General features: G+C 38.9%; 1 protein-coding gene across 1 annotated transcript in view; it reads left to right on the top strand.

The window, feature by feature from the left end:
* LOC121317843 (serine/threonine-protein kinase WNK1-like) overlaps positions 1-12,958 on the top strand; it is a 174,047-nt gene extending 161,089 nt beyond the window's left edge. The window contains exons 29-31 of the mRNA XM_041253944.1: positions 4,698-4,739; positions 8,994-9,193; positions 9,956-12,958. Of these exons, the coding sequence (XP_041109878.1) occupies positions 4,698-4,739; positions 8,994-9,193; positions 9,956-10,288 (575 nt within the window). The 3' untranslated portion in view covers positions 10,289-12,958. The remainder of the gene's footprint in view (positions 1-4,697; positions 4,740-8,993; positions 9,194-9,955) is intronic.
* The last annotated feature ends 4,524 nt before the right edge of the window (positions 12,959-17,482 follow it).

Genomic DNA, 17,482 nt, shown 5'->3' with positions numbered 1-17,482 from the left:
TCAAAGCATGTTACTGGCTGAAAGCATGCCAGTCAATATAGGAAGCAGCTGATTGGTTACACTATGTAACACAATTTTTGTTCCTGGGTAGTAAGTGTTATTTCCTAATTGCTTATGCCTCAAAAGTATAGAAAATGGCTATTATTCCCCACAAACTTTGCTTTTGTGACCAGGACAGTGATATTTCAAAATACCACTATTTCCAATGGGAAAACAGGCAAATGTGTGTCTTTTCGTTCACATAAAGTCAGAAAAAAACAACATATGAAGTAGTAGTATATGAGTAGTTTTTCGAGATTTACGATTATACCGTAAATACTGTAAATACAATATAATCGTAAATCTCGAAAAACTACTCCCTTCTAAATTTTTTGTAGTCATTTTTGTATTACTTTAGTATAAATACATGTTAATTTGGATTCATATGTTGTTTTTTTCTGACTTTATGTGAACAAAAAGACACACGTTTGCCCGTTTTCCCATTGGAAATAATGATATTTTGAAATATCACTGTCCTGGTCACAAAAGCAAAGTTTGTGGGGAATAATAGCCATTTTCTATACTTTTGAGGCATAAGCAATTAGGAAATAACACTTACTACCCAGGAACAAAAAATAAATACAAATTTGTTACACGGTGTTATTTACAGGAAGGAAGCCAGTGAAGGGGTGGGGACAATGTCACCTTCCAGGTGTAAGACCATCTAAAAAGCCTGTTTCCAAGAAGATTTTTTTAATCAAGTGTAATACCAGATATATCATTTTAAAAAATGAAAACACATTTGCTAAAACATGTGCTTCTTTCAAAACTGCACGTGTGACCTGTACAATGAATGGATGTGCATGATGGGGAAAATGTATGGAACTGTTTTGTTAGCTACAATTACTTTGAGACCTTGAATTACACATTCATTGTTTGGTTCCTCCTTTTAAAACAAAAACAGTAGTTAATTGGAGTAAAGCTTTGAGAATATGCCCTGATTCTTATCGTTGAAGGAGGGTGGGGGACACCCCCTATTCTATTCATAAAACTTGCTGAGTGACCATTTCCTAGATATATGCAGTATTGTGGTGGCCATGAACATTGCATCACTTTTTGTAATCAATATTTATTGATTAAACATAGTTAGAAGTTACCATTTATTTCAATTCGGTTGATTAATTTGTCATCTGCATTTAAAATCGGTCAATGTCTAATTTAAAGACTGTCCAGCGAAGTTTCAAGAAGATGTATTTTAAAATACACAAGTTTGTTTGAAATTGTGTGCGAGTTGCTTGAGTTTCTGTGAGTTTTGGTGGGTCTTGATCAATGCCTGGCACAGTCTGCATTAAATAGCATCAGCCTGAGATATCCACTGTACCCAGTATAAAATTCCATTATCATATCAAACCATAACCCAGTCAGCTGGCACTTCAAATCGGGTATATTTTTCTTTCTAACAGTGCAGTGATGTAAGGTGATAAAACATGTGAAACAAATTTTTTAAACAGAAATCTGTTCATTTGACTGAAAATGTAAGATGATCCAATTGTCATGGCCACTGCAGAAAACCAATACAGGTTGATTGTCTAGGTTGATATAAGCAAGGCCATCTTTTCTTGTACCTGTTCTGAAACTTTTGAGCACACATTCATATAATAATGAATAATAAAGGCATGCACTGAACGCTTGCTTTATCTGTTACATTCCACCTGCATGGCATTGCACTACATCACTAGAATGAAGCATTGCAGAACGAAGTAACACCCTGACAATGTTATTATCCCCAAGGATTACATCTGCAGCTCTGAAGCTGCTTTTAGCCTGAGGCTGCTATATTTAAAATTAAGGGATTAGGAGAAGCACATTTTAAATTTTTTATAACACTTTGTAATCTTGTGTACATGTTGTACCTCCAAATACAGAGTTTCTTCAGCTACCATTCAGGGCATCTTGGAAGGCTGGACTCATACTGGAATATACTGCGTGCGGTTTTACAACCACCACGCTTTCGATTAGACCTAAAGCATTAAAGAATATAAATGTTATGTTAAACCTATTTCGTCCAGTTTATATTTCAAATGTCAGTTTTGTGTGGAACCGTCCCCTAGAAATACAATAAAACCAGATTTACCCAGATCTTTAAACCAAATTGCGATTTTTTGTGTTTTTTGTTAAAAAACCATAAAACTATTTTATGATTGGTAACAAACATCCACACACATTTTTAATCAATAGATTTATTTTACATAAAACAAGAACATGTTGTTTGCAGCTACTTTCTCCTGATTTTGAATGTTTTTTTGATAAGCCGGTGTAGCAGTTCTGGTTTCCTGCCTTGTAGGGTAGGCCAGATAAAGAGGAGGATCACTTGCAGTCTGTATTAAGCGTCAGCACCAACTAGTGCACAGCAGTGTATTGCCAGCAAAGTAAAAAGACACTTGATCCAGAGTACCAGATCACTGGATGGCTCTTACTTTTAAAACTTTGGCCGGTCTTGCCTGTGTTACAGGTCTAAGCAGACCAATGAGAAAATGAACTGGAAATTACAGTAATTGAAAATACACCTTCACACAGATTTAAGGATAAATAGACTACCTTGTTATGTTATTAAAGCAGACTCACTTGGATCATTTAAGACCCAACTTGACAAAGTTCTGAGATCAGTCAGCTACTCGGGACCGGACGAGCTTAGATGGGCCAAATGGCTTACTCTTGTTCATAAATTTTATTCTGTTCTTATGTTCTCAGAAGCAGCTCCTGAATATGGGTGAAAGCACCTCAACACATATAAATAACAGAAATGCACAGTATATGAGTAGTTGCAATAAGAACTAACTCAGAATTATTGCAGACATTGTAAAAGATGCTCAGTAACTTTAAAAATAAATAAATAAAACAATTAAGTTAAATTTAAGTAAAAGCTACTGATGCTTGAAATGCTGGTGTGAAGACCTTGGTAAATCTGGCCTAGCGTTCTGCAAAGCTTTCCTGCCTGCAGTCTCTTTATTTCTACCTGACAGCTACAGACTGCAATGTTGTGCCATCCAAAGAGAAAACAAACCACAGCTCTGTATGATACTAGATTTCTGAGACGCTCTGTGAATGCATGCATATACAGTATCCACACAAATACCTGCAATATTTAAACATGTAGGTACATAACACCATTTTTTCAAAGTATGTGTTAACGCATTTTGGCTGCTGAATAAAATCAGGTAATGCAATCTTTTAATTATATGAAAGGTATGTGCCTTTGTTAAACGTGGATAGTAATGCTGCTGTATGTGAATATGCATCGCATGTACTGGGTATGGCCAAGCAGTGGGCAGTGCTAGATAATATTGCTTCTTGAGTGATTAAACACTGCTGTCACAGCCATATGTTGCAGTGTTTTTTTTTTTTTTTTTTCCAAATACAGAAGACCTCTTAAGCAAAGCTCTCCTTAGCTTTAGTTGTTTATCTGAACAGTTTCTCATTCCATTCACCATCATTGGAGGAGAATGCACTGGTTTTAAAACAGTGGGAGGCCTTGCTAAAGAAGTTCTGCTGGTCATATCTGTGTATTACCAGGACGTGTGCTAGTATCACCTGAGTCAGTTTCACATCTGAAGCACCGCTTTATAGCGCCACAGGAAACGGGCACCATCCTTCAGGCTCAAAACTGCCCTGCGTTTATTCAGATTTGTAAATTGGGTTTGCTTTGAACCGATTTCCCTGGTTTAACAAGACCGAAAAATGGACTGTCTTTGCATGACAAGTAGAAAAAACAGCAAGTGAAGAAGCAGCTTTGAAAAGTGGTCTCAACACTTCCAGGACTGACTTTTTCATAACAAAATATTTAAATACTGCAAATATGCATTTTTACAATTCTAATGTGTACTTCTAGCAGCAGAGATCATGAATTTGATCAACTTATTTTTTTCAGTTGTTTAACAAGTTTTTCTATAAATAATAAGGTTGAACTGTTAGAATTTCTTGCTTGTATTGAAAAAACAAAGCTAGATGTGTTTCAATGCAAAGTAATGCATTTGATTCGCATTTAATAATCCACAAATGGTTAAGTTGTTGGATAAAAACAATTATGTTAAATGTGTCTAAGATCGAGATTGTGATGATTTAACAATTCAGGTATCTGTTGGAACGTGTAAATATTTTGTTAAGAATACCACAGGAAAAGTAGTAGGAAAATGCATGGATGCCAGTGTAAACAAATAAATCTAGAGATTTTTAAAATTCAATTAGAAAACTACTGTGTTGATCCTGCTAACTTCCACATTTAACATACATACTTATATGTGGGCACAATTGTATGCCAGTTGTGTCCAAGCATTGTTTATGTACTGTGTGTTTCGTCAAAATAGAATCTCTGTTTTAATATATTCCTTACATTGTTCAAATTAGTGACCTGAAAGGGAGATGCAGCCACTATTTCTGAGAGAACCATCTGTGTGTTAAATTCGCAAATAGAAAAAAAAAAAAGTTTCCCTCCCCAGTATTATTTGACATAACGCTGTCTAAGGGTTTGTGTGCATGGATGTGAAGCTTAAGCCCCGGTTGAGATCCTCATTGTGACCCTCCCTGTGTCTGGGTGGTGTTACTGTAAGGTCAGAGTATACTAGCACAGCATGTTCCTGTACTGTTAAAGATCACAGTAACTACATGGATTACTGGATATTAACTGCCTTTTTCAATTCAACATTCCCTTCACGCTTCAGGGAAGATGGTGAAAAAAGTGTGCCCCTGCAACCAGCTCTGTAGTAATTATCTGTTTTTTAACATCTCTTCAACCCCCCCCCCCCCCCCCCCCACTGCTTGCGTCGCACAAGGGTGAGGCAGCAAGCACTGCCCAGCCTGGCTCCAATGTCATCCTGACTTTAATATTTACATGGGTGCAGTCTGTACAAAGCCTTATTGAATAGCAGTGGTTTCCTCAAAAGAACGGGCTGGCAGTGGCCCTGCAAACTAAAGCAGAATTCATAGTAGTATTCCATTCATTAACAGCCTTGTCTAATGAAGAGGTGACTTGGTGAGTGCTTTACATACCTTCCACACTGCAGCCCAGCACTCGTACCACTGATCTACTCAAACCCACTTTCTTCCATACTGCAACCTAGCACTTTCTCTAACCACTGAGCTACTCAAACACACTGCCTTCCATACTGGAGCCTAACATTTTCTCTAACCTCAGAGCTACTCAAAAATACTGCCTTCCACATTGCAGCCCAGCACTAATCACTAAGCTATTCAAACTCACTGCCTTCCACACTGCAACATAGGACTTTCTCTAACCACCGATGCACTCAAACCCACTTCTTTCCACACTGCAGCCCAGCACTCTTTACCACTTAGCTACTCAAACCCACTGCCTTCCACACTGCAGCCCAGTACTTTCTGTAATCAGTGAGCTAATAAAACCTACAACCTTCCACACTGCAGCCCAGCACCAACCACTAAGCTATTCAAACCCACAGCCTACCACACTGCAGCACAACACTCTAACCTTTGAACTGTTCAAACCCACTACCTTCCACAGTGCTTCAAACACACTAGTCCACCACTACATTCTTCACTCCTGCCAAGTGAGAGCACCGCACACAAATGTAGACATTAATGTTTTAACCAGCACCCCTCCAGCAGTCTAAAAGAGCTGCTATATCAATTGATCTGGTATGAAGTGACTCGGCTTCCAGAGATTGTGGGGCAAGATGCAGGTGCTGCCCTTCGATATCGTTCAGGTTTAGCTGACACAGCATGGCATTGTTTTGAAGCATAGCACCTGGACCACAACAGACCTTTTATTAAATGCTAAAGTCAGGCTGTACAATGCTTCTTCCATAATCCCAAGCATGCAATTTGCATTACAATTAAATCAATTCATCAAACGCTTAGTTTCCAGTGTTGCTAAAATAGCTTCTCTGTGTTTTTATAATATGTTTGTTAGTTTTGTTTTTTAATTGTTTTTTTTTTTCTGCTTTAGCAAGAACTTAATATTTAATAGGGCCAAGCAGAGACTAGATTGAACTCATTCTAAACACTTGCACAGTATTGGAGGTCTTCGTGTTAGTAACAGGATAGAGGATTATATTATATAATGACTTTAATCATACAAAGTTGCATGTGGCCTTTATATTGCTGGCTGCTCCATTTGCATGGCTCTTAAAATACCACACTCCAGTTCACTGGCAACAAAAACCCAAGCTGCCAGAATCCATCCTTTCGTACTGCATTGTAGAGCTGATCCAATTTTTAGCATTATTTCCAAGTTTGTCAAAAAAAATTTTTTTTATCCCAACTCAAATAATTCTCGTCGTTGCAACTCACTTTGTTCAGGTGAGCTGAAGTTAAAGGGCAGCTCTGTCCTGCTTCTCTGTGCCAAGCTGCTGAACCCTGGAGCGAGCACCCAGCCTGGGAAGTCCATGCCTGGACTCCATTGGGACCGTGAACCAGTAGGGGTCGCTATAACCTTGCGGGAGGTTAAAGGCCAATGCATCTCCCCCTGCAGGTCTCCAAACTATATCCCTGATGGTAACTACACTGGGTAATCCACAGGGGATCCCATACCAGCAGCTGCTTGTCCAGAAATCCCATCTGCTTGTATGGGCAACCATTTCCCTGAAGTAATACTGCAAAGGATTTTGAATCTGTTTTTCTTAAAACAAGAAGAATACGTTTGCAGACATTTTAATTGTCAGTTAAGTTAACAAAATGGTTGCCAGTGGTTGGGTGAGTGAGGTTTCTCAAGGGTTGTGAATTAACCAATTACTGCTTTTCATTCTTCTTTTTGCCATTCTTTTCCACAGCTTGCTGCAATGTTATTTATTCTCATGTCATTCGCTGCATTGTGCCAAATTATTGTTAGTCCAATGGTTCTTTTAATTTCATTTAATGAGCAGCCATAGCTGCGGCATTAAAAGTACATTTTTGTCTCGGTAACTCCCTGTTCTCAAACCAACGACAAGCAGTTTCTAAATGAGTAAACCTAGCATCAGGGATGTTAACTATGATGTCTAATGTAATAATTTCTGTAGTGTTAGGAGGCAAAAGGTTAGAGAGTTAGAATTTGTATTTAGTATTTGCATCGTCTAGTCTAATATATACTTGCTAAATTTTAACTATATATGCAGTGCCTATAGAAAGTCTACACCCCCTTGAACTTTTTTCACATTTTGTTGTGTCAGTGCCTCAGAGTTTCATGCATTTAAATGAGGATTTTTTTCACTTATCTACACACCATTCTCCACACTGTTAAGGGGGAAAAAGTTTTTATTGAGGAAAAAAAATTATATATTAAAAATACAAAACTGACAGATTGTAATTGCATAAGTCTCCACCCCCCTGAGTTAATACTTGGTGGAAGCACCTTTGGCAGCAATTACAGCTGTGAGTCTTTTGGGATAGGTCTCTACCAACTTTGCACACCTAGATTTGGCAATATTTGACCATTCTTCTTTACAAAACTGTACAATCTCTGTCAAGTTCCTTGGGGAGCGTTGATGGACAGCAATCTTCAAGTCATGCCACAGATTTTCAATTGGATTTAGGTCGGGGCTCTGACTGGGCCACTCAAGGACATTTACCTTTTTGTTCCTTAGCCACTCCAGTGTAGCTTTGGCTGTGTGCTTTAGATCGTTGTCATGCTGAAAGGTGAACTTCCATCCCAGTTTCTGCTTTCTTGCAGAGGGTACAATGTTTTCCTCAAGGACTTCTCAGTACTTTGCTCCATTCATTTTCCCTTCTATCCTGACAAGTGCCCCAATCCCTGGCGATGAGAAACATCCCCATAACATGATGCTGCCACCACCATGCTTCACAGTAGGGATGGTTTTCTTTGGGTGGTGCACTGTGTTGGGGTTGCACCAAACATAACACTTTGCATTTAGGCCAAAAAGTTCCATTTTAGTTTCGTCAGACCACAAAACGTTTTGCCACATGGCTACAGAATCCTGAGTTTTTTTCTGTTTCTTTTTGCCTGTAGCTCTTGCAAAGTTGCCATTGGCCTCTTGGTAGCCTCTCTGATCAGTCTCCTTCTTGCTCAGTCATCCAGTTTGGAGGGACGGCCCGATCTAGGGAGGGTCTTGGTGGTGCCATACACCTTCCACTTCTTAATAATCATCTTGACTGTGATCCAAGGAATATTCAAGGCCTTTGATATTTTTTTTATACCCATCCCCTGATCTCTGGCCTTTCAACAACTTTGTCTCGGAGTTCTTTTGAAAGCGCTGGTTGAGTCTTTGCTTTGAAATGCACTATCCAGCAGAGGGAACCTACAGGACCTGCTGAATGTATCCTGAAATCATGTGAATCACTACAGTTTAACACAGGTGGAGGCCACTTAACTTGGTGTATGATTTTGAAGGTGATTGGTTACATCTGAGCTAACTTAGGATTGCTATTACAAGGGGGTGGACACTTATCCAACCAAGCTATTTCAGTTTTTCTTCTTAATAATGTTTTACAAATTTCTAGAATATTTTTTCACTTGGAAGTTGTGGGGTAGGATGTGTAGATAAATGAAAAAAAAAAAAATATTTAAATGCATTTTAATTCCAGGCTATAAGGCAACAAAAAGTGAAACCTCTTACCAAGCCTAACCTCCACTCATTTAAGCTATAATGCTTGATTAGTGAAAGACTATGGTAGTGTGTGCAGATGATAAATGTACACAGTTCTGTACAACAAGCAGTAAAGGGTCAGATCTCCACTAGCTTCTGTCTTGAGAGAAACTGTTTGGCTGACCTTTAAGGTTTCTGTGGACTTGTAATGCAGTAGAACATGACCTATACTCTGAAGCACGCCTGGGGTCAGATGCAGCTTAAGCAGCAAGTAAAGAGGTTCAGGGAGGGGGTGTTGTGTCAATCTTTTATGGACAGTTTTCTACAGTGCAAAAAATCTCTAAAAATCGAGCAGTACATGTGCACTTTTATTCCAAATCACTGAATTGTTAGTGAGACTAATATTGCTCAGAAGTTGTATCAGCGCCTTCAGTTAATGGAGCTCTGTGTCTCTTCCAGGGACGAGCAGTACAAACACAGTTAGTGGAGGGGCCCCGGGACAGGCCCCAGCGCAGCCCCCCACCCTGCCCTCCACCCGGAAAGGCACCTTCACAGATGACCTACACAAACTGGTGGACAACTGGGCTCGCGATGCCATGAACCTGTCGCAAGGCAAGCGGGGCTCCAAGCAGCAGCAGCAGGGCCACAACTACTGTGATGTAAGGAACCTGCAGAAGAACCCAGCCTCCTCTGTTGTCAGGGCTGCTCATATTGAATTTAATGCTAACTCTCTAAAGCTTCCAGGGATTCCATTTCAAGTTGTTTGGTTAGTTAGGAATATTAAAATAAACTGTTGAAAATAATTTTATAACTCTTAGCCATTGTGCATTTCCACTAGCTACATACATCTCAATGTGCAGTTTTAAGAGAAACATTAGTTCTAGTGCATATGTATTTTAATTTTAAAACATGGTGTCTCGTGTTAGTTTCTGTGGCTTATTCTTGGGTTATCTGTTTACACTCCCTGGGTCATTTTTGCTCAGCAGTGTCTTCTGGGTCAAAGCATGCAACTGGCTGAAAGCATGCCAGTCAATAGAGGAAGCCAGTGAAGGGGTGGGGACAGTTTCACACTCCAGGTGAAAGGAACCACAAAGCACTAGACAGTCAAACAGCATGGTTTCTAAACTGTTTTCTTTAACCTTACTGTAACATGTGCTTCTTTCAAAACAGCACAGTTGAGACCTATAGAATGAATAAATGTGCATGACGTGTACATTTTATGGAATTATTTTTTAGCTACAATTATTTTAGACATTGAGAATAATTTAGGTGAAACTTTTGTTATATCTTTTCATTTGGCTGCAAAAGCAGAACTGTGGGCAGGGCATTTTGTCGATGTGCTACCAGTCTTTGGCAGAAAAAATCCTGGACTTTAGAAATCAAACAATTCACTTATTTATTTATTTCTTTTTCAATACTAGGTGATCCCACCTGCCACCATGGGAAGAAAGTTCTCCGCCCCGGGGCACCTGTGCCCCAATATTACATCCTCTTTGAGTGGGCACACGCCCATTCCTGCCCCCTCCGCTACCTCCTTGGGTCCCTATGGGAAGACCCCGCTGTGCCCGACCCCCCAGTACGGCTTCCCCTCCGCCCCTTACAGCACGCAGTGGACTGGCGCCACAGGCCCCACGCAACAGGCGGGCCTCCTCACCACATCGCAGCCCCCGGGCCAGTTCAAGCCAGTCACTACAGGCTCACTGCAGGGCTTTCATATAAGCAATCCGGCTGGACCAAACCTTCGCACGACGTAGGCAACCCACCCAGGGGCCCGGTGGGGTCCGGCCGAGGGGGAGGGGTGCGAGGAGGATAGGAGTGCAACACAAGGTGATGGGAGCTTCCTTATAGAAACCAAGCTGGGCGACCAACGTTACTGTTTTGTTTTTTTTTAACCCCATGCATCGAGAGGGAGGGAAAAGCAAGAATCATCCAGCACTACTTGACTGGAAGATTTTCATACCGTTCAAAAAAAAAATATCAACATTAACCCTCACGGACAGACTTGTTGGGGTTACTCGTGCTTGGACTTCCCAACCTGAGGTTTTTCACAAAGAAATGAATAACTAAATAAATAAATGCATGAAATGGACACAAGGATGCAATATTCAGTGGCCAAAGACGGTGTGATGGTAGCTGTTCTTTCTGTATCAAAGAGGTATGGGTTAGAACAGAGGTGTCCAATCAGTCCTGGTGGGCCATTCCACTCCAGGTTTAAAGATTTCAGGGTCTGGATGGAGGTTTAATTGGTCCAATTGTAACAAATTAGAGCAGGGTTGGAACAAAGACCAGGAGTGGAACGGCCAATTTGGAATGCCCCTGGGTTAGAATCTTGAGCTGAAGGCTGTGTGGTTACTTAAGAATTATATATTTTTTGAGTCACAGTCAATACATGCAGATAGATTCGATAGCTCCCTGCTTCCCTCCTCCCCCACCTTGTCCAGAATAAAAGCAATCAGACATTTAAGGAAACGAAAATGAGTGTCTTTACACTAACTATTGCTCCATAGATCCAATACTGGATCAGTAAAAAGATGACAGACACTGCTAACTAAGTAGGTTAGCTACAAGCTGGATCTCTAGAGATCGGGCGACCATTGCCTGATCTCCTTCAGGTGTGCAGTTTGATGCGTTAAAATAAATCTCCCTAACAAACTGCGTTTAGCAACATTTGTTCATTTTTAGGAAGCTGGGTAAAGTGCAGGGAAGTGTTTGAAAGCACATCAGAGAGGGAGGGATAGAGCTTGAATGAATTGTTGTTTTTTTAGAATGGTTTCACTGCTTTTTCCAGCTTGGTGTGTGGGGTGGGGAAGGGAGGCTTACTGGGCTCTGGTGTTCTGATTCTTAATGCTGGTTATGAAATGCGGGTACAGTAAACTGGGCTCAGTCCTGTCTATGAAGATGCCGTGTCCAGGGAGGTGTCTCCATCTCTCTCACATATGACCATCAGCTGCATGATGTATAAAACCAGTCTGCCTCTGCCAGTGTTGCTTGTGAGGTCATTTAAGCTTTAAATCTACTATCTATTATTAATGGTAACAGCTTTTATAATCATGACAGCATTAGGGGGCCTATATAAATAGTTGGATTTAAATGTATATTAAATAAATAAGTTAAAAACAAAAAAGCATTCTGTGCAGACATGTATTTACCCATCAGTTTTTGATGTTGAAACACTGTGATTATATAAATGTTGTTGGACAACATTAGTTAACAAAAAAAAAAGAAAAACGTGCAACTTAGAGGGTTATTAAAGAAAGAATGAATAAAAATAAGGCTAGCTGTATCCATATATAGTACTTATTGGAGACACTTTAACTTTCTCTTTCTTTGTACTTTCTTTATATTAGATGAATAAATGTGAATGTAAAATGGATTAAATTAATGTACTTGAATAACTTGTCTTTTCCTTTCCACCCTGACCCCAGTATGCTTGCTGGATTTGTAGTGCCTTGTACTTTTCTGGGTTTTTTTTTTTTTTTTTTTTTGTAATTTTGGCTGGAATCTGAAGCACTTGCAGTAGCACTTGGGACCTGTACCTTTGGGGTGAAGAGGAGGCTTGATGAAACAATCAGGAGTTGTTACAAGTTTGAAGTATAAGAGGGACGGGGGGATTCATTTCAGTGCCAGTGTTTATCTTACTGGAAAAGCGTAGATCAATGCTAGTTAGAAGGAACAGGAGCTGAACACCCCGACAGCACAAAGTGTTAGACTATACGTTTAGAAGGAAGGTCAACACATGATGTCAGGAAAGGATTTTCACTTGTAAAATGAGACTCAATTGTCCCTCTAATCAGGTAATCCAGTCTTTTTTTTTTTTAAATGATCATTAAAGATTCATAATTTGATTTAATAAACAAATAAATAAAAGTACATTGGGTTAGAACAGTTTAACATAGCCAGATTATCTCAACAGGTTCTCGATACAACACGTTCTTGAACAATATGAACAATATTGTTCTTGTGAAGATTTAAAAGGATTCCTAAAGCAGTTTCCACACATGTCTTTATATTGACAGATTCTAATATATATATATGACACACACACACACACACACACACACACACACACACACACACACACACACACACACACACACACACACACACACCACACACAAATAATTGAAGTGTCAAAAACTTGAGTTAGATGTATACTCTGAATGAATTCACAGCAGCCTTGGGGAGGGCATTGACCAGTGTGAAGAAAGGGTATTTTATTTGAGGTTGAAGGAAGTTTAGAAGCCAGTTCGATGTGTATGTCAAGGTGAGTCGTGGACAGAGGGTTATTGTGCAGTAGAATCAGTATTTATCTTGTAGGTCGCTTGTGGTGGAAAAGTGTGAGTTAGAGAGTAAGTAGCTGGGTTCTGGAAAATGTAGCGTTATACATCCCCATGTCTTGATAGAACTGTTTAAATAACATACCTGTAATGTTCCCATTCATTGTTAGCATCCTGACAGACTTTAAAGTTTTAAGTGTAAAAAATGATTTCAAATCTATTTTTAAAATGGCCGCTCTAGTGCACTGGGGTTTGAGATCTGTCCTCTAAACGACTGCAGGAAAACCGGTTTAAAAAAACCAAACATAAGTGCTCTGGGTTTTCTGTTCAATACCACATCATGGATCGTTATTACTGTATTACCTGTTTGACAAAGTGGGCACTAATCCTTGCACTATCAGTGCACTAGAGCGGACATTTTGAAAAGAGCTTTGAAACAAACTTGAAAGTTTAAAAGTGTAAAAAGATGTCCGGATGTTAACAATGAAAATAAATATTACAAGTACGTTATTTAAACAGCTGTAGTAACACGAGGGTACGAGTAACCGTATATTTTTCGGAACCCCACTACTTGCTCTTTTAAACTCGCCCGAATGAAATATGTATATTTTTTTCTGGTGAGGCTAAGTAAATGCTTTGAGTTGTAGGTCGAGGGTTGTAATGGCATGTTGTTTAGATCATTAGATTTAAAAAGAACTTTTAGTATTTTCCTTCACTGCGTTTAGAGTAGAAAACGGAGAGTAGGGGAGCATTAACACCTATTCAGGCAAAGTGGGTTCCTGGTATTTCACAGAATACACCTATCAAATTATTGTCTGTACATTAGGGTTATCAAAATGCTAAACCAAAAGAGGACATGCTCCCACAGAAGACTGCTTTCAGCAGTGCCAGAGCAGAGTGCATTTTAAATATATTCATGAATTAATTGTTTTACTTGCCGTATTTGTAAGCATGTCAATCAAAGCGGTTACTGGAGGATTATTTACTCCAAATAAGTGTTACAGATTCCTTGCTAGCCTATGTTTCTCAACAGGCCAGTGCTAATAGATTGTGCATTCTGTATATTTTTACTGCTGTATCCTAAAAGTTTAATCGTTTTCAATATTGCATTGTAGAAGATGTTCTGCTGTGGGCTGTAAGGAAAGACTGCGTTATATTCAGTGCAGGTATTGTGTAATCAACTCAAAGGCTGCTGAGAATTCATTCAGAATATTTGTTATTCAGTCTCATGCTGGCACGTTTTAAAAGCTTGGAAGTCTTTCATGAAACAATATCCACCTGCCTGTATTTCATTTAAAGATTTTTATTTGCAGCCCCTGATACTGCAAGCAATTTTATAGTGAAATATTGGACACCAATAACATGCATTAAGTCAATGTAATGACCAACAGTTTGCATCGAAGCTGCTGGGTTTGTTTGCAGTGGTATAGGCAGTACAAACCTTACCTCCCATCTTGCGCCTTGCTTTCAGTGAATCATTCATACTGGTGGTACAGGAACCTATCACTTGAAAGTGGTTACGCATGAAATAGAATATTCACAGTTCACTTTGTGTGGGTCTTTGCATTTGTTTTGTTTTTATCGTTTCCACCACTTTTTACTTGTATCATTGCTTTTGCTTGATAGCAGATACCCTTTCCAGAGAAATACTAAAGATCAGTACAGTATTACAGAGTAGAATTGTGATTTTTTAAAGCTGTGAAAATCCTCCAAAACAAACAAACCCATAAACCACTTCCTTTGTTTTTGCTCATTTAAGTGGAGAAAATCATGAGTGCCATTCCCTGTAGGGAAGAGACTTGGTTTAACACGCAAACTACTAAACTACTAAGAAAATAAAATAAACAATGTGTTTTTACTTTTTAAAGAGTAATACAATGGCTGCAATACAATAAAACATGTTTTTGACAGTTGTGGTTGTGCATGTTAGTGAAACATGCTGTCAATTCCCTGGTTCTTTGCTGTTTGTAAATGGAGGGATGTTACTGAGTTTCAGAATGTGCATTTACAATTCTACTTCAATAGAATGCAGATTCTGCTATTATTGTTTATGTGTATTATTATTATTATTATTGTTGTTATTATTTCATTTTGTATGCCTTTCAGTAAAGAATGCTTTCTGCAGGTTGCCAGTTGCTGGAAATGATATGCAATATAGTACAAGAAAAGCCCATGTTTCAGCATTTGTATTGTAAGCACTGCATGTTCGGTGATGGGTTCATATTCCAAACTAAAAAGAAAATACAAATCGAAACTGGGTTTTATTTGTCATTATCCCTCTTGTGGAAATAAACAAACTAAATACTCTTAATGCTAATGAGCTGTCATTAAGTTATGATGTTTTTGTATTGCAATATCTTATTTTATGATTTTTTTTTTTTGGTCTCTGGATCTGTCAGTGGCTGTTAAAGTCATTAGGAAGGCCGTTTTACTATTTAACATTGTTCAAAAGGTTATAATAATAATTAGGGAATCCTCTGCAACATCTAATTGTATATTTGCACTAAATAAAGGGTGTTTAAGCTTCATGTAAGATTGCGCTTTGCGCTACAGTAAAAATTTGTTACCTTCTTTGTAAACTTATTAAACAAAACCATTCAAATAAGTGATTCATGTTGAGTTACATTTCTGTTTGCCACTGTTAAGATGACCCATGCCCACGTGAGCAGTATAGAGCAAGACCTGCTGAAGAAAGCAACACCCATTACTTTAAAGTTCATGTTCTTATATAATGTATCTCATTAGCAGCATCATTGAAATGTGCTGATGGTATAAAGTACCGTAGCACACTGGAGCATACAGCAGGGGCTCCCAAACACCATGACATCAGGTATCCTGATTGAGGAGCCCCAGCTAAAATTGAGATGTTCTTACCTTTACCAGTAGAAGTGCTGCTGCTGCTTTCATTACATTCAATGTCATTTCTCAGCAGTTGAGAAACCGCTACATCAGGGGTCTCCAATCCTGGTCCTGGAGGGCTGGTGTCCCTCCTGGTTTTTATTTCAACTGTACCCTAAATTACTTAATTGGACCAATTCAGTGCTTATCAGAAGGTTCATTGGTCCAATTAAATTTAAGGTACAGCTGGAATAAAAACCAGGAGGGACACCAGCCCTCCAGGATCAGGATTGGAGACCCCTACACTAAATAATGACTGTAAATGCAACATAAACCTACCTGGGAGCAGTATGCTTTACTTTATTGATGTAGAGAGAAAATATATCAGTAACGTCTATCAAAGCCATATAATGGCAGAAATCCTACATTGAAAAAAAAACATTGACGTGCATGAATATAATTGCCTGTTTTGTTCTCTCTACAATCACCTGCTTTTCTTGTATAATGGTACATGTTGTTAGCATGAGTTGGCATCAGTGTTACATTAGACAGAACCTCAAGCACCTAACGAGCATTCGAGTAACCAGACTGCTCCCCTGGGGCCAGTTTTTCAAAACTTTGGTAATCGTATTTCTGCGTTTTGATCTGGATTATATTGTGCAATTGGGTTTTTCGAAACATCGGAATTACTGAGATCCGGATTTAGTTTTGGTAATCCGATTGCACCTTTAATCACGATTAAATGTTGCAATTTGCGACTCATGAAAATGAACTATACTGAGCATCAAAAGAAACGGATCACTTATATTTGGATAAAATTCACCATAGTGAATTAGATGTGAATGACAAACTCTGTTTTAGAGCAGGTGCAGTGACTTTTTATTGTGCCTATTAACAACTGACATCACGAAGATGCTGCAAAATGATCTGTTAATCTTGGGCAGGTGTTGTGACTCTTGGTCTCCCAGTTCGTGGCCTGTCATTGACATTGTGTCTGGTTATACTGTCTCGCCAGGTTTGAAATTGATGGCTGTGAACAGCCAAGACGGCAAGCCATAGTACGCTGACCTTGTTCAGCCTTTTTTGTCTGCGATTTTCTTAATTGCTTTTATTCAAGCTTGCAATTCAACAGCTGAAATCACTCCTTATCCAGTGTCCAATCAACTGTCTCACTAATTAGGTGACTAAGTACATATGCTTCAGTCATAGTCACTCAAGCGTGTCATTGTCAAGGACGAATGAGTTATTAAAAAGAAACCAAAAACATTTTGTCAATGTCCATCATGTATATACCTTTTTTTTTTTTTTTTTTTACAAATAAATGTGTTATAATAGTGATATGTTTCTTTTGATGCTCAGTATACATCCACTGTCCATGGCATTGGCACAGTTCGTTGCTATGGCATTTCTGGTCACACGATCAACACACAATTTGATTTGAAATACAGTATTGGTAGATACCAGTATTGAGCACTATAGTTATTAAAAACAAGACAAATGCTAAAATCACACAAAAACAGGAAGCAAAACACTGACGATGCCAGAAAAAAAAAAAAAAATCTGCAACTGTTCAAGAACTGGAAACAAGCAAAGATCTAATGAAGCAAATTATCAGTTCAATTAAGGGTCTAGTGAAGTAATTGAGAGTTCGGCTGGAATGAAAACCAGCAGCCACAGGGAGACCCCAGGACCGAGTTTGAGAAACCCTGGTTTAGCTGAGTTTCAGCCAAATGCTGAAATAAACATTATAAAACACTGTCTTAATAAATATTGTGGTATCAGAGTGTGGGGACATAATAATCATCATCATCATCATCATCACCCTAAAATGTA

Source organism: Polyodon spathula, chromosome 7 (assembly GCF_017654505.1).
Source record: "Polyodon spathula isolate WHYD16114869_AA chromosome 7, ASM1765450v1, whole genome shotgun sequence".
Taxonomy (NCBI): Eukaryota; Metazoa; Chordata; class Actinopteri; order Acipenseriformes; family Polyodontidae; genus Polyodon; species Polyodon spathula.
Note: the sequence above shows the minus strand (reverse complement) of the source record. Positions and strands in the feature narration are given on the sequence as shown.